At 43.0% G+C, this 25,809-nt stretch overlaps 2 protein-coding genes across 3 annotated transcripts; both read left to right on the plus strand.

Annotated features, from left to right (window-relative positions):
- Positions 1-5,333: 5,333 nt before the first annotated feature.
- aup1 (AUP1 lipid droplet regulating VLDL assembly factor) lies at positions 5,334-20,355 on the plus strand. Of its 2 annotated transcripts, XM_036551571.1 has the most exons (12): positions 5,334-5,506; positions 6,172-6,309; positions 12,592-12,742; positions 13,203-13,390; positions 14,251-14,323; positions 15,061-15,134; positions 16,423-16,489; positions 16,772-16,877; positions 17,194-17,337; positions 17,808-17,956; positions 18,751-18,839; positions 19,848-20,355. In XM_036551571.1, the coding sequence occupies exons 1-12, from the start codon at positions 5,415-5,417 to the stop codon at positions 19,891-19,893; spliced, it is 1,317 nt and encodes a 438-aa protein (XP_036407464.1). In that variant the 5' UTR covers positions 5,334-5,414; the 3' UTR covers positions 19,894-20,355. The 2 variants fall into 2 exon arrangements, with proteins under 2 accessions (XP_036407464.1, XP_036407463.1); XM_036551570.1 differs by lacking the exons at positions 18,751-18,839; positions 19,848-20,355 and having other exon boundaries at positions 17,808-18,179.
- Positions 20,356-22,518: 2,163 nt separating this feature from the next.
- tubb4b (tubulin, beta 4B class IVb) lies at positions 22,519-25,724 on the plus strand. Its single transcript, XM_036550767.1, has 4 exons — positions 22,519-22,679; positions 23,646-23,754; positions 24,008-24,118; positions 24,496-25,724. Exons 1-4 carry the CDS (start codon positions 22,623-22,625, stop codon positions 25,554-25,556), a joined length of 1,338 nt encoding a protein of 445 aa, XP_036406660.1. The 5' UTR covers positions 22,519-22,622; the 3' UTR covers positions 25,557-25,724.
- The last annotated feature ends 85 nt before the right edge of the window (positions 25,725-25,809 follow it).

A 25,809-nucleotide genomic window follows, 5' to 3' on the forward strand; every position in this document is an offset into this window, starting at 1 on the left:
CTGCTTTGCTTGCAGATGACATCGAGGCGGAGAGTAATAAACAGATGTAGCCTACATATCTGGTTGTATAAAAATAAAAACAAACTTGTTGCTTAGAATAATCGTGTGCACTGTATTTCGTTTCACAACTACAATGCATGGCGCCAGGATCAGACAAATATTTTCGTATACATCACTAAACCACGTGTAAGCCTAAGATGACTAGCAGCAAAAATCCCCACCAATTAACATGCTTTTAAGATATTATTTGCCAATACCATTTTAGGAAATTGCCGAGTAGCCAAGATGGACAAGTTCGTCCTATCTGGAAAGCGGCCAACAGGAGTATTTTAATAATGCACGTTCTCGATCCCCATTCGGACGGGTGCTCAAATGCGAGACTTCGGAAAATGAACCAATTTACAGTTTGAAATGAATCGAAATAAGTCTTGTTTAATTATTTTTCATATCTGGACATATTTCACACGAGTTATGCTTGTGAAAGCACTGCCACTCACAAAGGTGATCCTCTCGAGAATCGTGTTTCCCCCGAGAATCTAGGTCTCAAAAGTTACCACTACGACCCCCCGAAAATTCTCATTTTCTTATTATTGCACTAATGCGGCAAACACGAAGGACGAAAGCGGATTTATTTTAAAATAAATAAATAAATAAATAAACGTAGAGATTCCGAAATAAATTAACAACATTTCTTAATGTATTCATTTATTTATACTTTCATTCTCAATGTTTATTTATCATTTTATATAACATATATTAGGCCTATATATAGTTACAGCCGTTACATTTATATTAATGAATTGCGATCGAAGTACCGTAGCCTATAGCAGCTGCTGCTTTTTCGCCATTTCAGTTAAATATCCCTTTCATTGAAAATGATTTTAACGCAACAGGGAACAATCAGCACGAAAGTCTACCGCCTGTTTACTGCCGAACATATGCCTATGTTTGGTCCACATATCGATACGCATACGATTCATAGCCATAACCGAGTTCACTTGAAGGGGTGTGGACATGTTTTAATTCGGCATAGCAATTTAATGATGCGAGATGTTTTGACATGCTTTTATTAAAAACAAACAAACAAATACACAAGCGATTGCATGTAGAAATAGGCTATACACTTTCATTCTTCAATGGCTAGTTTAATAAAGCAGGCTTGTTTAAGCAAATGAACCATATGAAACCTAGAGTGTGAGTATTTGAAATGAATCGCCTTTTTACGCTGACAAAATTCAGTAAGAAACATGATTATATTTTCTCAATTTTCTTTAATTTTCTATTTCAACATTTCAGTAAAAACGCTTTGACTGCACAGAGACTTTGGTAATGTAAGGTTCTCACTTTGCAATATTGTTTTTAAAATATTTAACGAAGAAGCCATACTAAAATAAAACGAAAATGATAGAGACTGACATTAAGAATTCTTTTGCATCGGAGTGGCTGAGACGTTTGAACTCTAAACTGTCATTTCGCAGAGAATGACAGCAGTGAAAAACAGTACACGGTCACACAAATGAAAAGTGCCCGTTGGAAGCAGTGTTGCTACTGGAAGGTCGTAATCTCGCGGGGCGGTGCTGACATTTTTTTTTTGTTGTTGATGTTTGTTCTGTCTGTTGGGAATTTCCATGGACGGAATCCTTGTCTAAGCGGTATTTTCTGTGCAACCATTTGTTTTTGATGTGTAACGTGCGCGTTGGGTTATGGCTTTATGAATTGAACGCCTCTAGGCTGACGTAACCCCCGTGGGAGGGTCGTGCATGCTTGGAGTCGGCAAAATGTGACGTGTTGGGTTAGACCCGGGGACGAGGCGTGGTTGGAAACTCCCCGCGGGTTTGTCTAGTGTTCCTGTTTCCAGCCTTTCCATTGTTTGCCTGGGCATAAGGGAGGCTGGTGCACTAAAATGGTGTATTAATATCAAAGGATATTTGCTCCAAGTGGGTAGCACGTTAGGATTGTATTTACAACTGAATTCATTATTTAATATAAGTGGGGCTGTAGTGGATTGATAAGTGAGGCACTTTAATTTTCTTGGACTGTGCAATAGTTTTATCTGGACATTTGTGCAATAAGTGCAATTGAAGTATAAATCAACTTTGTAATAAAGCATTGTATCTTTTACACTTGGTTGGTCATATCTTGAGCACCCAGTTCCTTATCCATATTTAAGGACTCTGTGATGTGGGGAAAGTGAAGCATCTGTTAAATTCTGACTGGTGTAGTCAGAGCAATTACTGTCTCCTTTAGGCCTTGGGGCAGGAAGGTTAAGGGGATGTGGTGTGGTTATCCTCCTTTGGATTTCTTAACAAGAATGAATGGTTTCCTGTCAGAGCCCACCCTGGTCATAAGCCATATAGGGTCATCATCATGGGCACAGCATGTCATTATTTTTATATTTTTATTTTAGATATTTTTTTTCAATTAGCCAATTTTTGATGGCCATAAGCTAAATGTTAATAAGTCCAAATGGACAGCAAGCTATATGCTTAAAAGTTAAAAATTTGCAAGCTACAATATTTAAACATTAGAAGACAGGCATATTCTTTGTTAATAACCAATTTTATACAATTATTTAATGCAGTGACAATTTTCTGAGTGGCAGCCTACTGTACAAAGCTGCATGACTTGGCTGAAACCTTTCAGTATGCCAAGAATGAAAATACAGGAGGACCACTACAGGACCACTACAAGACAGCTTTCTTTTGACAGTACTTTTGCTGATTGGAGTCTTGCATTCTTTATTTAGCAAATTCTGTATCTGTAATGAAGTTGCTTTTTTATCTCTCAGGGAACTAAGCTTGATGTATTGATCTTCTGATGGTGTGGTCACTTTTGGCCTGCCTGATCATGCTTTGGATACAACTGATCCAGTTTCTGCAAAGCCTTTCAGAGTTCCATGCACTGCCCCTTTAGAAACCTCTAGTCTAGCCATGATTTGATGCTGAGAAAGCCCCTCTTTGCTTAGAATAACAATTTGACTTCTGACACTTTCACTTAGTTCTGATGCCATTTTTCCCACTATCACAATGCTACTTAGTAAGCAATGATCTGCTGGAAACTTGAGGCACAGCCATATTTATAACAGATGAACACTGGCTGCAAGTTGAGTTACTTGAACAAGCCTCTGATGAGTAGATCAAATCCACTTCAGTGTCATCTGAATGCATGCTTCAATGGAAAGGATACAGCTCAAGGAAATCTGACCTTTTGTACAAAGGAGTTAAGTTGGTCAATGCCCCAAATTTGATTGCTGACCTAGAAATAGTGCAGAATCTTAAATATTTCTTCTTCACTTTACATGACATAACTTCTTGTGTTTTTAAATGGTTCTGAATCCTCAAACTTTCTGATTATTGCCAGGTTTACGTGAAGATATTAGACATTTTCAATGTGGTCTCAGATGTTTGGACCCCACTGTATCTCTGACAGAATAGCCATTGAGATATTAGACAAACTAAGAGATCTCTGAGAATTTAAAGTTAATGGCTGTAGAGCTTCAATAGCAATCAGAATATGTAAAGGCACAGATCAGTGAGCATGGTGCCAATGGAAGTAGGCAGCCAAATGAAGTAGCCTAGCCTACAAACGTTGATCTCTCTCAGACAAAATGAGACACAATCACAATCACTAACCCAAGAGTGCTACACAGGATTAGAAAGGTTATATTGAGAAGTGTAAATGACACAATGCTAATTATCAATGTTCTGTTCTGTAATTGTCGGTGGAAATTTTTTTTTGCTGCGCTATGGCGCACCCGTGTGGTGATAAAAAGTGATGCACTTGACAAGGACTGAAAACGCTGACAACGTTTCTGTTTCTCAGGGTTCAGTTGAATCAGTTTCAGAATTGGCACAGAAGCAGATGCACGTGTGATATCCTCTTACGCACCAGGGAAGCAGTTCATTGCGGCAGACACACTCTGAATTAAAGCATGCATGATCAAGAAACACACCCCAATCAACAAAGAGAACCACTGGCGACAACAGCACCACCAAGTCATCCATGGCAGAGAGAGGCAACTGACATCTGTGAATTGAACAAGCGGCACTACCTGTTAATAGCTGACAGTTTCTCTCATTGCATTGAAATCTGTTTTCTTCTGGAAACAACTGAACACAAAACATTACCACCAGCCAGCATTTCCCACAAGCAAACGGCTAGGCTGAGAGAGCTGTGCAGATGACTGCGAAGATGCCAAGACGCAAAGATCCGTTTCTGGTCTTGTGTACTGCAGAGCAACACGGCTGCAAGCCACGATGGTAAGTACTGTATAGCTCATGGTGATCAGGTAACCCACAAAAAACCATCCCCATCTCGCAGGCAAACCCACAGCCTGAATAGCCTGACATTATACCGGATAGAATGGCTGATGAGAGAGCAAAGAGAAACAACTGATTGGCTCCATTTGAAGTGGCATCATGATGAGGTACTCTGATTGACTCCATTGGATCACTGCAGGAAATCTCTGTGTCACTGTGGTCGGTCGAACTAACTTTCATGTTTTTTGTGTTGTGAACTCATTTTGATGTGTGAAGTGAGTTAGCGCTCTTGTTGTTTTTTGTTCTTGATTGGACCTTGTTCTCATGGTCTGGTAGACCATCCTGTCACAGTCAAACTGTTTGCAAAAATGAGTTTTAATGGGCAGCTCTCAATCTTCCACAGGAGGAAGCAAAGACATTCCTCACCCTGGAGAATTTGGAGCAGCGCATTGAGGAGGCCCTGGACAATCCCAAGACTATAACTATAACTTTGCCATAGACAAAGAGGGTCGGGTGGTGAAACGGACAGTGCTGCAGTGAATCAGGAGAGCCACACTGACCTGGCATCAGTTCCCATGAACACTGCCTGTTCTGGGAAAATAGCCCAGTGGTGACAGACGGAACTCCTATTCTGATGCTATTTCGGTCTTTCTGAGTTTTACCAGTGGCAGGCAGATCTACAGGAGCCTCAGTCATTCACTTTATATTTTACACCTCCTTATGAGTCCTTATGAATTCTCCTTATGAAAATTTTACCAGGTTGATTCCCTGGTGGGGCTCTGCTCTTGCATCCCTTGGGTAAGGTACTTAACCTAGATTGCCTCAGTAAATACCCAGCTGTATGAATGAATTGCATTAAAAAATGATAAGCTCTGTAAGTTATTTATTGGGATTTTGGCAGCAGAAAACATGCTAAACCAGAGGCAGGACATCGACCAGGCACATTTTCCTCTGTCTTTTGTGTCTTCACGTTGTCCTCCAGAACGCTAGCTGGCGATCATTTGTTTGGCGCGCAAGTAGCCAAATATAGAACGGCGGTCCTTTTTTCCAGCCAATGACAGACTGATACGACTATTCAAGATGGCGGTCGGGATAGAAGCGCTATGGAGTCTAAAGTAGAGGCAAGAAACAGGTTAATCAAAATATAAAAATAGTATGCAGGAAGGTGATATACAGCCTTTGTATTCATCTGATAAAAATAATAGGATGGAAACGCGAGGGATAGAACACCTGTTTGACTTCCAGAGGTATGCGAGTTTCCCCTGTTTTCTTTCCGGATAAGACGAGCTTCCCCTTACACAGAAGCCCAGATAGCTGGCTGTTTAGTCGGCTAAAATAGCTAGCGCGTTTGATGGAATTGACTTGCTAGCTCGTTAGCTAGTTCTCAACGCGGTAGCTAGCTAGCGAGTTAGTAAACGGTGTTCTGATTTTAACGGGATGCCTTAAAGCTTAGCCAGTTGGCAAACTACGTGTGAACCGTGGGTGTTAGTAACGATCGTGACATTTGAAGCTAAACAGCCAGTGAACTGAGCCATAGCCGACTGAATGATAACAACAAGCTATGTTTGAAGCAAACTTGTACCTGTGTAATTAGCTAGCCTTACTGTTTTGTTACATTACATCATTCATCTACTATGCCCTGAGCTCTAGAAAATTAGCGTTAGTACCCTAATGTGCAAGGTACACTGCTAGGTCCGGGGATAATTGGCATAAGCTGTTTTTCTTAAGCAAACCATGTGAGTTTAGTTGGCAAGTGCAAAAATTCACTAGGTATGTAGGTAGTGTTAGCTAGCTTGCCCACATTTGTTAGCGTGCGAGGACCTACGTTTGTCATACTGTTACACCGGAAAAAAAAAACATCGGGCAAGTGAATGCTTGTGAAACGCTAAACCCTGTTGGGATCTATTTTCAGGTTTCCTAATGATGGACTCCTCTTGCTGCTGCTCCTACTGTACGCCCCCGTCGGCCTGTGTCTGATGCTGCTGAGAATATTCATCGGCGTCCACGTGTTTTTAGTGAGCTGCGCCCTTCCGGACAGTTTGATACGGAGGTAACGGAGATTGCGTTTTGCGCTGCCTTGTTGGAGATGCCTGACAGTGAGATTTGCATGATTTTCGGGGAGAAGCTCTCCGGTAGTGATCTGCAGTTCGTGAACGAACGAATCTTTTTGAACGAATCTTTGAGGTGAACTGAGTGCACTGAATCACTAGTCTAAAAGATTCGTTCCTTCCTCTTTGCAAACAGGAGCGCTGGTTAGCTGGCATAGCAGCTATAACTCTCCCTCCAGTGTATATTAGCTATGCGGTCTGTCCATGAAGCAGCCTGTCACAAAACTGTATCAGCAGTACGTTCATGACGACGATTAGCCAATGGCTGAAATGCTAAAACACTCGAAGCACCTCCCACTGGGCATCTCGGCACAACGGCTGAGTAACTGTGCTGACTATGGTGACTACAGCATGTGACTGACTCTGGAAGACTCGAAACGCCCCCACTGTGTGCTGTGTACTTAATGACCTGATGTACTATTGACAAGTTCTCAGTACAACAGTTCCTTCAGACTCCAAAGATTCACTGACTATGCTGAAAAGTTCCGAGTACACTGGTTCTGTTCCCCTCAAAAGAGTCACTGACTATGAAGATCTGGTGACTACGTGTTGCCAGATTCACTAGTTCTCAGTATAGCAGGCTTGGGCTACATCCGCCATTGACTGTGACGATGCAAAAAGAATCGGAGCACTTCCGTGACATTATTATAGGAATTAAAAATATTATTTTGCTCATCTACCTGGAATATTATTTTATATTTACATTTTTAACAGTAGCATATTTTAGGTGCACACAATGTATCGCAGTTCTTGTTTGTTCAATTCAATTTTATTTGTATAGCGCGTTTTACAACACAAGTTGTCACAAAGCAGCTTTACATTTTTCCCAGGCCTGAGACCCCCTGAGAGCAAGCCTAAGGCAACAGTGGCAAGGAAAAACTCCATAATTTACAGGAAGAAACCTTGAGCAGAACCCGGTTCAGAGGGGGAGCCCATCTGCTTCTGGCTGGCACTGGGCAGATAGAATTACATAGAATACTTAAAATTGTACAATGTACTTTGACATTTGAGTTTTGATAGACAGTAGTAAATAAGAGTAATTATAAAATGTATCCTAGAGAATGTCCGGTTCTTGGCACACAGTTGGCTTGATAGGCAGGGCAGCCAAGTAGCAGGACTGGAGATCAGGGTGTGATGCTTGGACTACAGCTCCAGGCAGGAGCCTGGAGCAGGGACAGGGAACAAATAGAGAACAATGATTAGTGGATGGTAAGAATGACATGAATGTACAGCAGAGAGGCAGGAGAGGAGGGGCAGGGGAAAAAAGGTGCCAGTGTGCAACAAAGAAAAACCCCGGCAGACTAACATTATGGCAGCATAACTAGGGGACGGGAGGCAAAGAACCGACATAGTCATGAGGGCGGCCCTAAGGCCAGTTCACGGCACAGAGTCCATGTCATGACAGCAATGACCACTTAGTCCACCAGAGACTCTGTGAGCCAGCACCAGGCCATGTCCCTCAGCTAAAGGATTTACTGTATGGATATGTTTTTAGCCTAGACTTAAAGGTGGAGAGAGAGTCTGCTCCCTGAACCTCAGTAGGTAAGTTGTTCCACAGGAGAGGGGCTCGATAGGAGAAGGCTCTACCGCCTATAGTAGTTTTACCCACTCTTGGAATAATGAGAAGCCTGGCATTTTGGGAATGAAGGGGTCTTTGTGGAAGGTATGGATGAAGACGGTCCTTAAAATAGGGAGGGGCAAGCCCATTTAAAGCCTTAAATGTGAGTAAGAGTATTTTAATATTGATCCGGTATTTAATGGGTAACCAATGGAGAGAAGCTAGAACTGGCATAATGTGCTCAAAATGTTTAGTTCTAGTTAAGATTCGAGCAGCTGCAATTAGGTTTAGTGTTTTAGTGTGACGTTTGCACATCCTGACAAGAGGGCATTGCAGTAGTCTAATCTGGATGTTACAAAGGCGTGGATTAACTTTTCAGCATCTTTAATTGATACAATTTTCCTAATTTTGGCTATATTTCTCAAATGCAAGAAGGCTGTCCTAGAGGTGTTAGCTATGCGAGTTTCAAAAGAGAGCTCAGGATCAATAATGTCACCAAGGTCTTTGATAGTGTCTCCCTCTCCTCGAGTGCAGCTATCACGGTCCAGTATAATGTGAGTGAATTTGCTCCTGATTGAATTTTGGCCAACGACCAACATTTCGTTTTTTTTCTGAGTTAAGGAGGAGAAAATTTTGGACCATCCCATTCTTTACATCTGTTAGGCAGGCCTCCATGTTTGAGATATTCAGAGAGACATCAGGTTTGACTGATAGGCTATGTATAATTGAGTGTCATCCGCATAACAGTGGAAGCTAATGTCATGGTTACAGATGATATCGCCAAGAGGCAACATGTATAACGAGAAGAGCAGAGGCCCAGGCACAGATCCTTGTGGTAGACCATGCCTTATTCTGGAACGAGCAGAAGATTCATTGTTAATGGAGACAAACTGATATCGTTCTGATAGATAGGACCTAAACCAGGATAGAGCCTGTCCACTTATGTCAACCAGGTTTTCGAGGCGGTCGAGGAGGATACGATGATCGATGGTATCAAAGGCTGCACTCAGGTCTAGTAGCACAAGAAGAGAGAGACAGCCATTGTCGCAGGAGAGTAGAAGATCGTTGAGCACTTTCAGGAGAGCAGTTTCCGTGCTATGATGGGTCTAAACCCGGACTGAAAGACTTCTAAAATGTTGTTAGTGTGTAAAACTGCATAGAGTTGCTTTGATACTGCCTTTTCCAGGATTTGTGGGAAGAGTTTATCACAACTGCAATTTTACGTAGGCTACGATTTATTTAATGTTGACATCACGTTTCCTTTTAACGTGAAACATAAAGTCCTTATTAATAAATACTGACAAATCAACATAGTAGGCTACAAAACAAAACAAAAATGTGACTCATAAGCCTATGCATCACATTTGTAGCGTACTATGTCTACATTAACAACAAATAAAATACAACATCACTGGGCCTGCAAGTATATTAAAATGTTTGGGCTCAGTTAGTTCAAAACTTCGCTTCGGATATAAACATGGCTCTTTTTTCCTCAGTGCTTTTTTTTTTTTAGTTTTAGCAAATGACATGCACTTAGGCTATTATACGCGTTAAATGTGGGGTTGTTTTACCTTCCGAAAGACGAAGTATACTTTGCGGCTGCATGGTTGTTTGAATAGCATGGTGCAGTTTCACGTAATGAATATTACGATTTAATTATGATTAATTTCATTGACATTTGGTTTCACACATGCTGTTTTGCCTCAGAGCAGGCTATTAGTGGACATGATGTTTGGAACAATGTAAAGTAATTTTTAAAATGCAATAAATCTATTTACAGATTTGTGTATGCCACCCGACCGGATATGGAAATGAACGAATCAGTGAGTCCAAATTATAATTCAAATTATTTTATTGTACTGAACGAAAGGAACCGAATCACTAAAAAGAATCGTTTTGAACACCACTACTCTCCGGCTCTCTGCTGAATCGCAAGCTCGCGTGGGACGGTGAAATGACCGGTTGTGACGTAATTGCATCGTAGCTGTCACGCGTTTGACATAATACGAAAATAGGGTCATTTTGCCTTATTGTTTTTAATAGAGGCCTTATCTCTTATCGTTTTAACTTAAGTTTGTAGGTAGAGAATGTGTCACACAGCTTGTTTCGGTCAAATTATTCATTAAACTTAATAATGGCTTAATATATCACAGCATTACTGTTTCACTAGCTTGTGTGTCATGGCTTTTTGTGTCTGTGTATGCTTGTGTTGTCGTCGTGCACGGTCTCGCAGCCACAGTCTGTTTAAACCACTCTTTCAAAAGATAAGAGATCTGGTCTGTGTAGTTCAAGCGTGATGGTCATTAATGGTAATCTCCGTGGCTATCGGTACAGAGGTTGAAAGGGCACGGTAGTCGCCCCAGCATCGCTGAGCATGGAAATGGAGTGTCTTTGAACTTCTGCTCTGCGGTCACCATACCCTTACCCCTTGCTACACTTGTGTAGGTTATCGTAGCAACTCTAATTTTCTGAGACCCAGGAGGTGAAAGGTAGAAGGCGCTGAAATTGCACATTCTCCAGTGCGTCGTTCTCATATTATCGTATTCAACAGGTCAAGCAGTGCGTATTTACAACGCCAGCTATCGCTATTAATTATTGCCGATAGGGTGAAAAGTACGATTTTGCAATGTCCTTGCCCCTGGCAATATGTATACAAACATTCTTAAAATATTTTTACCTGTTTGCCTAGGTAAGGCAGAATTTTTAAGTGCTTATTAAGTCCCTTGTGTTTTTATTTCGTAGTGCCATGTGTTAAAAATAACTCCTCAGTCTGTACATTTTTGTACATAAAGACTCTTAGGTCTGTTGATCTAATAATGTCTATATGCACAGAAAGAGCATGTCCTTGGCTTTTTATTGCCATTTAATGTACTTTTCATCCCTTACCACTAAGGGTTTGGCAGCAATTGTTTATTCTGCTTCAAGGAGAAGTTGGAGCAGTCAGGTTCAGGTTCAGGTTACTTTATTTGTACCCAGAGGTAAATTTGGTTTGCAGTAAAGAGTCCTAATTCATGTACACACATATAGTAACAGACAGACACTTGTCATACATCATTCATCTTCACACTTGCTCTACAGGCAACAAAGACCATAACACATAAAACATAACATAAAAGTTCTCAGGGGTCCATTCTTTCCTAAGACATTTAAAAGTGTACTAAAAGACAATAAAACAGTCAATAAAAGAGTTCAATCAAGTAAAATAAATAAATAAAATAAAACTGAATTATACTATGAACAATTATACTATGTCTTATTCTTCTGTGTAATGGCTGCTGGAACAAAACTGTTTTTGTATCGTTTTGTTCTACAACTTGGAACTAAAAACCTGCGACCAGAAGGAAGGAGCTGAAACTCTGTGTGTAGGGGGTGGGAGGCGTCACTTAAAACTGAGTTTGTTATTCGCTTTAGATGCCTGATATACAGGACCTCCAAATTAGCTTGTGACTCACCAATCAACCTGCTAGACCACTTAACTATTTGACGGAGTGAGTTTTTGTTTTTTAGAGAAAGGTTTCCAAACCATGACACCAGAGAAAAAGATAAAACTGATTCAATAAAAGCATGGCTTAGCAAGTCTGGCTTATAACCATTGCTGTTATTATGTTGTTTTCTAATTTACAAGAAGTGAAGTGTTTATATAGTAAAGAGAAACAGCCTTAAACAAAATCTTGCATCTATGTACATTTTCTATGCATCAGATTTGTGATTTGGGAGTTTCGATGTAGCACTGAAAAGGCATTAGTAATGGATTCTAATAAATCGAATACAGGGATAGGTAATGAATCAATATAATAAATAGAATACAGGAGAAACATGAATCATATGGTACCAAATTGGATTACAGCTTACTGCATTGTGCGGCATGGAAAGTACATGTTTAGCTTTGTAGCATCGCAGGCACATGAGTGCTTCTGACAGCCGAGAGCTAGCTAATTGGGTAAGCAGAAAAAGCAATCTCAATTTGGTTTGCTAGCTCTCATCTTAGGCCCTGTTTACACTTGGTTTTAAAATGCGTCTTGGGCGATCGGATCGCAAGTGGACAGCCGAGACACGTTGGCGTTTACACCTGTTACACATGCGTCTCCAAGGTGTCCAGCTGATCACTTGTGTTCAGATTTCGTTACTGCCTATGTCACCCTGCCTACAGTTATTACGCCAGTCTCTGTCACTAGACAAGCGGAACATTTGTTTAGCACGGGCGAGGTAAGAAAACAAAAATGTTTCAAGAACTAATATACATGTACGGGCTATTCCAGCTGTTGAGATTGCCAATATTTTACTGCTGCTACTAGTACTAATAATAATGACATAGGCCTAATTCCCCATTAAAATATCCTCATATCTCATGTTATGCCTTTATCTCATACTTTTGCAGCCAGTTGCATTACAGAATGATAGTCACTGCTTGGCAGTTTCACAGCTGATCACACAGCTTGAATATTAGTCAAGGGGGTGGTGTTGAGCTGACAGGAGTGGGGTGAAGGTCATCTGCCTTATATCCTTGTTCCTTATATTTTGCCTTATATCAAGTGTCCAGTTGTACTAATCTGTTATGTTTAAATAACCACAGAACCTTTTGCAAATATTCATTCTGTGGCTTTAATGCATGTATCCTCCCCTCATGCCTTGTGAAAGGAACTGTGACTGAGTCTTCCCCTATCAGATTCATTGTGCGGGTCATGTGCTCCGTGCTGGGGATGTACGTCAAACGGAGCAGCCCACGGTTACAGGACAGAAACGCCAGGCTATACATCTGCAACCATGTGACGCTGTTCGACCACAACATCCTGAACCTGCTTACCTCCTGTAACACGGTGAGCTTGATGTTGTAGTATGTGTGGTCAGACTGCACCTGCCTACACTTCTCTGAGCTCCACCCCAGTTTCTGAGGGTATCGGGGGTTGTTCTATGAGACAAATTCTATTCAGACCCAGAGAAAGTGCTTTGTTGGACCATAAGACTAGATTGTAGACCTATATATGCTTTGGAAAGGCCATTCACTTGGGATAGATTTATTGGCTTATTTCCAGAAAACTTGGAAGTCAAGATCAGCCAAGAGATGATTTACATTAATCAATCTGAAATTTTATTTGTTGTAACGCTTTTTTATAATTGAGATTGTCACAAAGGGCTGTACATACATAGCAAAGTGCTTTTTCCAGAGTGAATAAGCAAAAACAGAAAACGAAACGAAACAATGCACTTGATGTTAGAGCTGAACTGTGGGTGTGGTGGTGCCACGGACATGTTAGCCTTCCATTTCCTTCCCACCAGCCCATGTTGCAGGGCTCCCCGGGGTTTGTGTGCTGGGCACGCGGGTTCATGGAGTTTGCCACAGCGACAGGACGGGCAGAGCTTACAGAGGCGCTGAAGAGGTACTGCTCCACCCCCGACGTCCCGCCCCTGCTGCTCTTTCCTGAGGAGGACACCACGAATGGCCGTGCTGGCCTACTAAAATTCAGGTATCCCACCAACCGCTGTGGTTCAAAGTTAGGTATCCACCAACCGCTATGCATCGAATTCAGGTATCCAACCAACTGCCACGAATCAGTCGACTATCCACCAACCACCATGCGTCAAATTCAGATATTCTCAAGCACCACATCTCATATTCAGTTAACTGTCCAACTGTCCTGCTGAAAATTGAGGTAATTAATAAATGCCACACCTCACATTCAGGTAACCACTAAACAGTGTGCGGTCCTCCTCAAGTGTAGGTATGCCCATTTCAGGCCAAGGGATGCCTACAGCCCTGATTGTTTGAGGGCTGTAGTCATGTTGTTTGAGGTTTCTTTTATGAACCATGAACGTATTCATGAAGTCTGTACTGCACAGTATGACCACTGTCTGTCTGTCATTGACAGATTTGAAAAAATCTGCATCTTGCTGTGAAAAATCAGGCTCAATGTTTTATCTTCCAGCTGAAATGTAAATTTTGTGTGTGCATCCCAATCTAAGATGGCTACAAAGGGCAGGAAAAAGGGTTAAAGAATATAGATAAACCGCTTTACTCAGAGCTGTGCAGCACAATGCTAAGTGAGAACTCATATGGGAAGCGTTCTGTCTTCATGGGGCCCATTGTTCTAAGCAGGGCATTTCAGCACTAGCAGGTGTGAAAGCAAACTGCAGCAGTGTGCGTGTGTGGCTGTGTGAGCGCGCGTGGCTGTGTGTGTGCTCGCATCGGTGCATTCAGCAGCCGTGGTAATTGGCTGAGGTGATTAAAGGTGAGAGCTGGCCCTGGGCAGAGTGCCAGAGCTCCTGGAAGTTCCCTGACGGCTGGTGAATGTCCCCTCTGTCCTGTCTCTCTCTGTCTCCCCCCCAGTTCCTGGCCCTTCTCTCTGGCCGACTCCATTCAGCCTGTGGCCTTGCTGGTGAAGCGCCCGCTCGTTGCAGTGGTAATCCCATCGTCTCAACACGCCAATCAATGGGCAGATTCGATAGGCATCCAGTGTCATAGCCAGGCCAATCCCATGACCCCCAGAGTTTGGAGGAAAGAAAAACCCTACAGATATAATGTTGAAATCGTTCAGTAGCTACGAAATGCATTTTCTGACCTGCGAGGCTTGCAGCTGTTGTGGTGCCACTTCAGCGGGTTACCACGAGGATAGCATCCTTACTTTAAGCAGTTTTGAGCATGTTAAACTCCATGCCACACAAGGCAATGGACCCCAGACATGTTCTTCATGAACCCCAAATCCGTTTGTACTAATAGGATTATTTTTGTGCTTAGCCACATTTCAGAATGCAGCAGGACACATAACACATGTCCATAGTCCAAGTCCAGCAAGTGCTGAACAAAAGAGATGGCTAAAATAGAGTGCCTGGCTTTTCCTAAAGACCTTACTGTATACATAGATATGTGTTTGCTTGTTCTGCACTGTGCAGCTAGATGATAGAATGTGGGCACATTTATTTACAGCAGTTATTACAACAGCAAGACACTGAGCAAGAGTAGTTCTAGAAAAATGGTCCCCTTTTAAGCAAAGGCATGACATGGAGCTGCTCGTAGCTCTCAGAGCTGGCGAGGTTTCATAATGAATCTCAAAAAGCCAAATGCCCACTTCTAGCAAGAAGGTAGGTGTCACACATTTCACATGTCTGCAGTTCTCACCCATCTTTTCCCCTTCTGCAGAGCGCGGTGGACTCCTCTTGGGTGGCAGAACTGTTGTGGACCCTGTTCGTCCCATTTACAGTGTACCAAGTAAGGTACTAGCTATTACTGTCTCTTGTTGTTGGGGAGGAGGTAGCAACTGAAATGCTGTGGGCGCTTCAGTGTGTCTGAAGAAACTGAATCATCATCTCAACATCTGAAACAGAACTGTGTTGGTGCATGTATGTGTGGCCAGACCCAAAACCTGCCCTCATTCTCATCCGTTTCTCGCTGCAAAGAAGAAATGAAGAAAACCCAGCGAATGATCACACATCTGACCTTAACAAGCTCACCCCAGCTCTTTATCGCGTTAAAATGCAAAGGGTTTCTACCACACTGCTGTATTTGGAAATGCTAAACATTGTACTTTGTCATTAGAAAGTTTTCATCAAACTACCAGTAATACAATGAGTTATCTGTAGAAGTTTGTAATTATTCGTAATTGTTCTTTTGTCACAAGTATTAGAAAATCAAATCTAGGAACAATTTTCCTTTTAGTATGGATGATGAGATTTTAAGGTGTCATAAGAAGTTATACTTAAGAAGTTACTTGTTTTATCACACCGAAGGCTGGATCATTGGTATATACAGCACACATTGTTAGCCAGCCAGCTACCCCAGAGTTCTGCTGGCAAAAAGGCTGTTTCCTTTCTGTAGTAGGAAGGGGACTGATTAATTTTCCTCCAGTGATTTACTTGCTGTGTTCCACTATGTGGACAGTTTGAATGCCATCACTACTGTGCTTTTAAGGAGAAATTTCATGGTACAGGTGAAATATTAGTGTTTGTGAGCATTTTGAGGTAGAGTGTTCAGGTGATGGTTACCTCCTGCCATATACCAGAGTGATGTAGTGACTCTGCCAGTGTGTTCTGCCAGTGCATTAAAGGGGGCATTAGTCTGGGTTTAATTGTCCAGAGTTGTGTTTATCCGTCCTGCCTTCTGTCTCCAGGCAGCTGGGCAGGCAGAGGATTACAGTATATTTATATCAGAGAGAGCTGTGCGCCCAGGAAGTGTTAAGGCTGCGGCTTAAATCTGTGGTGCTGTCAGTGAAGCAGGGCCAGGCCACTTGCCACTCGGTTTACTGTTCGAGTGGGCAGCACCTGTGGCAGAAACACACACAGAACAGAGCAGTGAAGGAAAATACAAAAGGGGAGGGTGTGTGCACATGTCGTGTGTGTGCTCTGTTGTGTCAAGTCTTGGGAGTTGTAGGGTACTTTGACAGCTGGGGTGTGGCTCTGTGGTGCTCTTGGATGGGGCTATTGGATTAGATGGGGCTGTTGAGGGGACGGCGCTTTTGGTGAAGGTTGTTTCCCTCCTCTCCGTTCCCCCTTGCCCCCCCCACAGGTGGCTTCCACCAGTGTCCCGACAAGATGGAGAGTCGCCGCAAGAGTTTGCCGACAAAGTCCAGGAGGTACGCATATCCATGTTGTAAGGGTGTGGAGATGTCTGGGGAGTATCCTTAAAAGACCACACACACAAGAGTGTACCTGTAATGCTCTTTCTGAGAAACCCATAGAATTGACTGACCTTGTTAACATCAGATATCTGAAGTTGGAGCTACTCTGTATACATTGCAGGTGGTGTCAGTGGTTTGTTTTGAATGATATTTGCCCTTCTGGCTTTGACGAGGTTGGTTACTCACCTGTTTTTTTTTTTTTTTTTTTTTTTTTTTTTTTGTGGTGTGGTTTTGCAGCTTCTGGCTATTGAGCTGGGCGTGGTCTCCACTCAGTTCACCAAAGCCGACAAAGCCGAACACATCAAAAGGAAAAGACATGTAGCACCGCGGACGACAAACTCAAGTAAGACACAGAGTCAGGAAACTCTGGTAGTTATCCCTCACAGTGTTACCACACTTGAATTAGACACAGTTTAATGCTGATGTAGTTAGCTGAATGTTCCTTAGCAAATATGGCTAGGGTTTTGTGTTTTGTACTAAGACGTTCTTGCCAAACACAGGAGGCAGCCATAGAAAAATGTTGAATAAGAGAAATCTTGGGTCTGAGACATTGGGGTAGAATAAATAAACATACCCGATAAAGAGAAATCCCAATAGGGTGTTCACAGTATTTCTAAACAGTGTTGGACAGCATGTTACTGTGGGTTTTCTGTTGCTAGATCTAGGTGCCAGACCTCGCACCTCCCCACAGGGCTCCACCGCACCCGGGCCTGGGATGGAGGACCGCCGCATTGCTAGCATGGCCCAGCAGGTGAAGGAGGTGCTCCCGGACATCCCTCTCAGCGTCATCACAAGGGACCTGGGTACGTCACCACCCGCTGCTGCCTCTCCTGGTGCTAACCTCCCACAATCAGGCTCTCACGGTGCAAGGGCTCCGTTCAACACACCACCTGTGCCCTGCTACAGGGGAGCTGAGCCAGCATTTGGAACAAGCTCTCAGGGGCGGGCTGTGTCTCCGCAATCTATGAGGAGACACCTTACATGCTAAGTGCAGGTGTGCTGAATCCACGCAGAATCAATATCTCGTGACTGCCCTTTTGGTAATGCTAGATACAGTTCTGTTTCTGTGATTATCGGATCTATGTCCATATTAGAGGCAGTGCTATATGTGCTGCTAATCAGTGATAGTTCTTTAATTATGTATGTGCAAGGAGAAACGGTGTCACAGCATCTAGGTAACCTATAATCAAATCCTTTTGTGTAACTTAGTTGCGTTGCATTTCAGTGCAGATTCAGATAAAGTATTGAAGCATGAATGTGTCTGTGTGTGCAGTACGGACAAACTGTGTAGACACCACCATCACCAACCTGCTGGAGCACAGTGAGGAGACCCTATTGGAGTCCCCCAGCGGGACCCCGTCAGGGCCATCCCGGGGCCATCCAGCTCCCCCAGCCCCAGCCCCAGCCACATCCGCTATCAAGGTGACTCCCGACCGTATGACCTCGTTTCCACCCACCTGCAGTCCAGTAAGGCGTCACCTCACGACATCACCACAAGCAAGGTCCAAATGTTTATCTAATACGCTGAAGGCATGTTCTTTTTTTTACTTCACTTCATTGTGCTTGTAACTGTTAAAGTTGATCGTAAGGAGAAACACTAAATGTACATATGTACATATATTCACCATTGTAAAAATGCCATTGCTTACCCACATTTCCACTTACTATCACATCATCTGATTGGCTGATGGAAGTTAGTGTTACACAATTTCCGTTTCTCCATTTGTCCTGAGAGAATGTAAAAGAAGCTCAGGTTTTCATGGGCAGGGTTGTATGTAATCACAATTACAACAGATCCACACTCAGTAAACTTTCAGTAAACTTTTCAGCATGCCACCTTCATCAGTGAAAAGGTGTTATTCTGCATAATACAAGATAGAGAGGAACGGCCAAACAGTGCCTCTGTTTTCAGCAAGGATGCTCATGAGGTCCTAACTTGTGGCAGGGAATGCAAAAATAATAAACATTTTCAGTCATAATAGTTTGTGCTCTTATTGTAGTGTGTAAGTAACCCAGGTGGGCAGATCAAGACAAGTAATTGCATTCATAAAAGTTGCACCCACACTTAATGTTTTATAGTAAACATGGGGATGAAGATTCAATTATTTTGGTATACTGCCTTTATCAATGAAGGATCTTTGTAATGCCTGGGAGAGGTGACTTGACTGGGCCCCAAAAGAAGCCAGCACTAATATATGCCCTTTTATTGTCCACAGCCATCTGCTAACACTTTTGGGAAGTCTCCCATTGACAGACACATGTCCCTGAAGGAAAGGAAAGAGGCCTTGTACGAGTATGCACGACGGTATGGACCCCAGTTACAGATTTGGGGATGTTTCTCAAAAAGGGTGGTTACCTCACTGGCACAGAGAGCACATAGTATACCAGATGTCCTGATTTATTCTGCATTAATTGAGAACTCTCAAAGCATGTGACCACTTCCAGAAGTCTTCAATGAATGATAATTCTGTGAATTGAAATGCAGCTTGGAGCAAAAACCAACACACAACACAGACACCACTTAGATACTTACTTTGACACTTTGTGTTTGCACTTTTAATCAGTGGACAATAGCATAATTGTGTTAAACATTTTATATAATACTTACAGGTTGATCATCAATTTGAGTGATGTGATTAGATTTGATGGATGTGATATATTTGCTCTGAGTGCTTCAGCCAGACATTATGATAGTAGAGGTCAAATCGTTGCCCTTTGTTTAGCAGGGGCATCTTGTGAGTAAGGGTGCCATCTTTCATGGGCAAGTCTGAAGTTTATTTGTGTAATTACTTACTGTACAGATTGCAGACAAATAGAGACAAATGTGTGCAGAGACTTAATATTGACAAACAGCTGCGTGGGGGAAATTGCAAACCATGCAGTGTCTCCCGGTTGTCCCTGTCTGTGTGTGCAGAAGGCCAGAAGATTCACTGGCTTCCCTGCAGGAGAACTTTTATGTAGCTGTTCAAACCCTTGCCAGTTTACTTGTAAAATTCACAGATCTGGGGTTTTGGTTTGTTTGTATTAGGGTCATTGTACTGCCACCCCAATTACTGATCAGTTTTGGTCAGGGCTGCAAAATGAGTGCAAATAGCCTGTGTTATGGTTTTGTACCTTTTTGTTTTGTTTTGACCCTTCACCATATCAGCTGAAGTTCAAGAGCTGCTTGGCATTGGCAGTATATATTTCACAGTCCACCACATGGAAACGGTGATTCAAACCTGAGAATGATTAAGGTTTATTGTTGTTATTTCTGTTGCTAATGCTGTGTCCCCATTCTGCAACCCGCCCCCCACCCCCCAATCTTTTCCAGACGTTATATTGAAAAACACGGTCTGAATCAGGAGACTGCCCCATGAAACAGGAAGAGAGACAAACACAAAGAGGACTTCTCCGGGCAGGGCAGCCATCGACCTCACAGCTGTATGGACTTGCTGTAGGAGGAGGGAGAGGGGCCAGGGAAGCACTCGTCCGCGTGTGTGTGAGAGAGATCCTGTTCTACTGGAGACTTCAGTGGCTTTTTTTGTTTTGTTTTGTTTTGTTTTTTTTTTTTTTTTTTTAAATCTCTTGCATGGTTGCCATGCATGCGTATTTTTAAGCATTTCTCTCTACAAATAAGATTATTTTGGTAACAGTTTGTATTAAGACCCAGTGACAGTGAAACATGTTTTTTACAATGTCCAAAGGTGGTGTGTAAACTGAAATGCGGGATTCATCTAGGTCAATCTCGAGGAAGACCATCTCGAGGTTCACTATGTTGTAAAGATAGGTGTGAATAAATACAATATCAGCTTTTAAAAGACATTAAAGCCAACTTTGTAAAAGCACAAAACTGCCTCAGGTTTGAATTTTTTGCATTCCCCTATGGGATGTAACATGGGATGTCTTGCATATTTTGAACACAATGTTGCTGACCCAGGGGAATGCCAGAAGAATGCTTCAGGTGCAACAGTTTGCCTGTAGGGGCTTTTGGAATACTTGCATTAAACTTCCGTCTTAAGTAACTAACTAGCTAAAGTGATCTTTCTGCACTGCGATCTGAGTGCTGTTCAGCATTCTGGTTGCTCTGAGATGCTTGGTTTATTTCTTTGACAGATCTGTTTATACTACTTTGGCCAGGGGGAGGTCCTTGTGGGGAAAAAAAAATTCTACTGTCTGAGTAACAGGACCTTAAGTTACAGCTCTGTATTTACTTACTGTCAATTTTTAAAATTTTAACAAGATGATTCAGCAGAAGCAATTCAAGTATGTAAGAATACATGAAAATATATAGACACTATAAATGGAGCAACAGAATATACTACAATGTTTCAGTTCCACAGTTTTATTTGGTGATTGCTTTATAAAACTTTTAATGGTTGTAAATATAGATATGGTAAGGTAAATGCAATCCTAATAGTCACAGAAGTTGCTGCCAACCCATCGAAGTTCTCCATCTCCCCCCTTTAGCTTACTACGGCGCCTGCACCGTTTCCCTGGGCGCTGACCTGACCCCTAAGCATTACCATTAAGTGCGAACGAGGCACTGGAATTAAGAAATGTGAGCTACGTCTACACGTAGGCTACATGATGTAGCCTATTGAACGTGCCGGAAAGTTAGATCATAACTCCTCGCTTTAAAAATCATATTCGGACATATGTCGCATAATATCCATATATCCAAGATAATCGCCCTCTTGAAATGTCAGCAATACCTTTCGCCAAACATTTAATCCTGCAGATGTCTCAGACCTCATATACTCCCGCAAATCAGCTTTTTATACAAAGAGATGTTCTTGCGCTTTCACGCATAATTCTGTTTAGTTGGTAAGGTTTAAAAAGGCGAAGACGATGCAAGACAAACACGCTTATAGGCGATTTCCTAAACAGCAGGTGTCGGTGGTTTCTCAATTATGCGATCGCTGTGGCGCCCGAACAGACGAAAAAGTCCATCAGGCCACTTGGAGCCAAATAACACAATGCTATTATTCCGTCATTTCTGTTTAATTGTGAGCTGCACTCCCTAGATTTTAATGTATGTGCGCCTTATATAATGTTTCAAAGTCTGACTGAAGGAACATATTTCCAGTCTTTTCCCATATGTCGAGGTTGCAACAGTATAAGCGGTTAGTATATCAAGTGTATCAGTGTTACACTGTGCTGCTGCAGTGATACAATGTAACTCAAGAATCATAAAGATCGGTCAACCGATACAATCCGTAGGTGCGCGCAGGGGCGAAACAGCAATGAGATATAAAATCCAAATAGCTGTAGTATCGTGTTTTAAGGAAGTGAACCCTTAAAAAATAAATAAATAAAAAATGAAGTAGCATCAATATCAAACTGGAATGAGGACAGATTCCTGCGTTACATGAGATATTTAACATTTTGCCATGAAAAAAACTACAGAACGCCAGCACCCGGGCTGTTTCTCTCCCTCTCAAACAGGCTATCGGGTAATGCACCTTCGGTACCTTTTCATCCCGGTCATTATTAACCCTAATTAACCATAATATGTTTGCGCCAGAAATACCATGGTTGAATACACACTGTATCTACTTTGACTTTCCTACAGTTTCAAATGAATAACTGGATGTAGTGAGCAAGGTGGCTATCTGGAAGTTATACGGAATAAGTATGTAGCCTAATGTGAATTACCGTATACGACCTCTCTGCAATGAATGGGCGTTTTTATTTATCACAAATAACGCATCCATTTGATGTAGACACTACTAAAGCTTAGCTAGCTTGCTGCCTACCATTTTGACAATGGTATAATTTAACTATGACATTTCTTCTTGGGAATCTGCTCTACCAATAGTGTCCTTCCATTTGGTCTTCCCGAAACACCGACCAATCCCTGCAATGTCTGATGGAGCGCTGCGGAGAGCACATAGTAGCAGGAAGTCACCAATTAAAATGAAGACAAGGCGGGCAGAGTGGCGACGGACCAATAGGAGCCCACCAGAGGTCAGGAGATTTTATGAAATGAGTAGTAACGGGTTTCTTCAGAGCGTGGCTGTGCAGTGCGGAGAGACCTGGGACTGCTGCGTAGATAGTCTGATTTGTCTTTTTAAAGTGTGATCATTTTTTACAGCTAAGAACAAAAATGAGGGAGATCGTTCATTTGCAAGCCGGACAGTGCGGAAACCAGATTGGTGCTAAGGTTTGTACTTTTTTCCATGTAAAATGACATTTGTTGAATGTGTGTGGTGTGTCCAAATCCCGCGTATGTATGAAGGCCCTAATGCATTGCAACCAATACGGGCCTGGATAGACCGATAAATGGCTCATCAGTCATAATTATAAAAATAGATAAAAATGAAGACATGGCTTTTATACCTTTTACTGTTCTTTTGACCTTTGTGTGTGTTTTTCGTAGTTTTCATATATTTTGTCGACAAAATACAAACGTTACATGATTTCGTGTTAATTTGATATTACTTGATTGGAAACTGGATTTTTGAAACTCGCTCTACAAATTACATGGAGCAACTTCGTTTTGCTGTACTTCAAGCGCGTGAGTGGGTCTAAGGGTGTTGGCCGCGCTGGAACAATCGCGCGCGCTGAGGGTTGTGATGCGGCCAGTTGCCGCTAGTTTAGCTGCGGAAGTGCGCACAATCTGGAGCCAACACCCAGATGCCTCTGTTAAACATACGCGACGTTGTAGATTTAGCCGATTAACCATTCGGGTTACTTAAAATATCTAAAGATGTATCGAGGTATTATCGGCAAATTTATGGGAAAAATTGAAAGACATGTCTACATAGCCTACTTGCCGAGACCGGAATGCCGCTGAAGAAAATAGTCCCTTAAATGGAAAACCAAAAAATTGAATAAGTTAATCCGTTTATGACAGAAGACGGATTTTGATACGGATGTTCTACATATTAGTGAGTACAACTTTAATAGGTGTTTGGTATGGAGATTCTTGCGCTGCCTAGTTTTTGAATAATGCATGGCGCATTGATATCGGATTTGCCGGGACATTATACCGTCTGGAATGTAGTTCGTAAGCTATGTCTGGAGCCATCATGGCCAGACAGCCGCTTGTATTTTGGGGATGGGCGCTTCGATATTATGCAATTAAGACTATTTGTAGCTCGTGCTAATTGTCCGGTTCTCTTTTCAGTTCTGGGAGGTGATCAGTGACGAGCATGGTATTGACCCCACCGGCAGTTACCATGGCGACAGTGACCTCCAGTTGGACAGGATCAATGTATATTATAATGAAGCTACAGGTAAGGCCTTGCAAGTCTGGGTAAAATCGGACCTCTTTTTTCCCTTTGCTGTGTCAGCTAGACCTTTTTAAACGAGTCCAAATGAGGCTAACTACATAAGAGGGGCAGTGTATGAGCTTCAGGTGATAGGGAATGTTTGCCTTAAGGTGTGAAGGCATATGTGTAGATGTTTAGGATGGAGTTATTTTGAAGCTATGTGTATGTGAGTAGCCTATTAACATGCATACATTGGTCATGAATGAAATGTCTCCAGGTGGAAAGTATGTGCCACGCGCAGTCCTGGTTGATCTGGAGCCTGGCACTATGGACTCTGTGAGGTCTGGACCATTTGGACAGATCTTCAGGCCAGACAACTTCGTCTTTGGTGAGTAAATTTCCCTCTTAAATAACGTCTAAGAGTTTTAAGTCTTAATGGGACATGCTGTAAAATAAGTAGTTTGATATAGTCTCATGAAAGGTGTTCATAGATGGAGCACTTTAACTGTGATGTCCCCACCCTTCTGCTCCGAGCATACCAGAGACAATTCTCATCGTGAAGCAGAAAGATTCAGTTCCAGACAGGCCAGATGAAGCATGTTAGCTCATCTTGCCATACAAGATGCCTAATGTTAGGGTAATGTTAGGAATGCGCTGACTGTTAAAGAGCATTGAAACATTTTGGTCACTGTGGGGGATGTTAAGTAAAATCTACAGTTGCACATTTGGTGTAATTGATTCTTATAAAATGACATTTTTACACAGGCCAGAGTGGAGCCGGTAACAACTGGGCCAAGGGACACTACACTGAGGGTGCAGAGCTGGTGGACTCTGTGCTAGATGTAGTGAGAAAGGAGGCAGAGAGCTGTGACTGCCTGCAGGGCTTCCAGCTCACCCATTCACTGGGTGGGGGCACGGGCTCAGGCATGGGCACACTGCTCATCAGCAAGATCCGGGAGGAGTACCCCGACCGCATCATGAACACCTTCAGCGTGGTGCCCTCACCCAAAGTGTCAGACACAGTGGTGGAGCCCTACAATGCCACGCTCTCCGTGCACCAGCTGGTAGAGAACACAGATGAGACGTACTGCATCGACAACGAGGCGCTCTACGACATCTGCTTCCGCACGCTCAAACTCACGACACCCACATACGGTGACCTCAACCACCTGGTGTCCGCCACCATGAGTGGCGTGACCACCTGCCTGCGCTTCCCGGGCCAGCTGAACGCTGACCTGCGCAAGCTGGCCGTCAACATGGTGCCCTTCCCCCGCCTGCACTTCTTCATGCCTGGCTTCGCCCCCCTCACCAGCAGGGGGAGCCAGCAGTACCGCGCTCTCACAGTTCCAGAGCTTACCCAGCAGATGTTCGACGCCAAGAACATGATGGCTGCCTGTGACCCCCGCCACGGCCGCTACTTGACGGTGGCTGCTGTCTTCCGTGGGCGGATGTCCATGAAGGAGGTGGACGAGCAGATGCTGAATGTGCAGAACAAAAACAGCAGCTACTTCGTGGAGTGGATCCCCAACAATGTCAAGACGGCCGTCTGCGACATCCCACCCCGCGGCCTCAAGATGGCCGCCACCTTCATCGGCAACAGCACGGCCATCCAGGAGCTGTTCAAGCGCATCTCAGAGCAGTTCACTGCCATGTTCCGCCGCAAGGCCTTCCTCCACTGGTACACTGGCGAAGGCATGGATGAGATGGAGTTCACTGAGGCTGAGAGCAACATGAATGACCTAGTGTCCGAGTACCAGCAGTACCAGGATGCCACCGCCGAGGAGGAGGGAGAGTTTGAGGAGGAGGGTGAAGAGGAGCTGGCCTAAGCTGTCCAATTTCTTACTTTCACTTCCCAACAGTCCACTTTTAACACTGTTTTGTTGTCTACTGTCCTCTTCATTTCTTCTATTTCAATGTCACTGTTGCACTGGCAACCCTCAGCTGTCACGCTGTACTAGTGTTAATGTTCAATAAAACCATACATTTGAATGTAATGTGATGTGTTTTATTTGGTTCAGTTTCCTCCAGGTTTGGGCTAGGTGTATTGGATTTCTGGGTTTGCTGATGGCTTTCCCAATG

This window comes from Megalops cyprinoides, chromosome 18 (genome assembly GCF_013368585.1).
Source record: "Megalops cyprinoides isolate fMegCyp1 chromosome 18, fMegCyp1.pri, whole genome shotgun sequence".
NCBI classification, from domain to species: Eukaryota; Metazoa; Chordata; class Actinopteri; order Elopiformes; family Megalopidae; genus Megalops; species Megalops cyprinoides.

What these genes read in the sequence shown, in the direction of transcription:
- aup1 (XM_036551570.1), top strand. Translation starts at nt 5,415, where the DNA reads ATGCAGGAAGGTGATATACAGCCTTTGTATTCATCTGATAAAAATAAT. An exon ending in GCTGGCCTACTAAAATTCAG is followed by an intron (nt 13,391 to 14,250) that starts GTATCCCACCAA and finishes TCTCCCCCCCAG; the next exon opens with TTCCTGGCCCTTCTCTCTGG. An exon ending in TTTACAGTGTACCAAGTAAG is followed by an intron (nt 15,135 to 16,422) that starts GTACTAGCTATT and finishes CCCCCCCCACAG; the next exon opens with GTGGCTTCCACCAGTGTCCC.
- tubb4b (XM_036550767.1), top strand. Translation starts at nt 22,623, where the DNA reads ATGAGGGAGATCGTTCATTTGCAAGCCGGACAGTGCGGAAACCAGATT. An exon ending in ATATTATAATGAAGCTACAG is followed by an intron (nt 23,755 to 24,007) that starts GTAAGGCCTTGC and finishes AAATGTCTCCAG; the next exon opens with GTGGAAAGTATGTGCCACGC. An exon ending in GCCAGACAACTTCGTCTTTG is followed by an intron (nt 24,119 to 24,495) that starts GTGAGTAAATTT and finishes ATTTTTACACAG; the next exon opens with GCCAGAGTGGAGCCGGTAAC.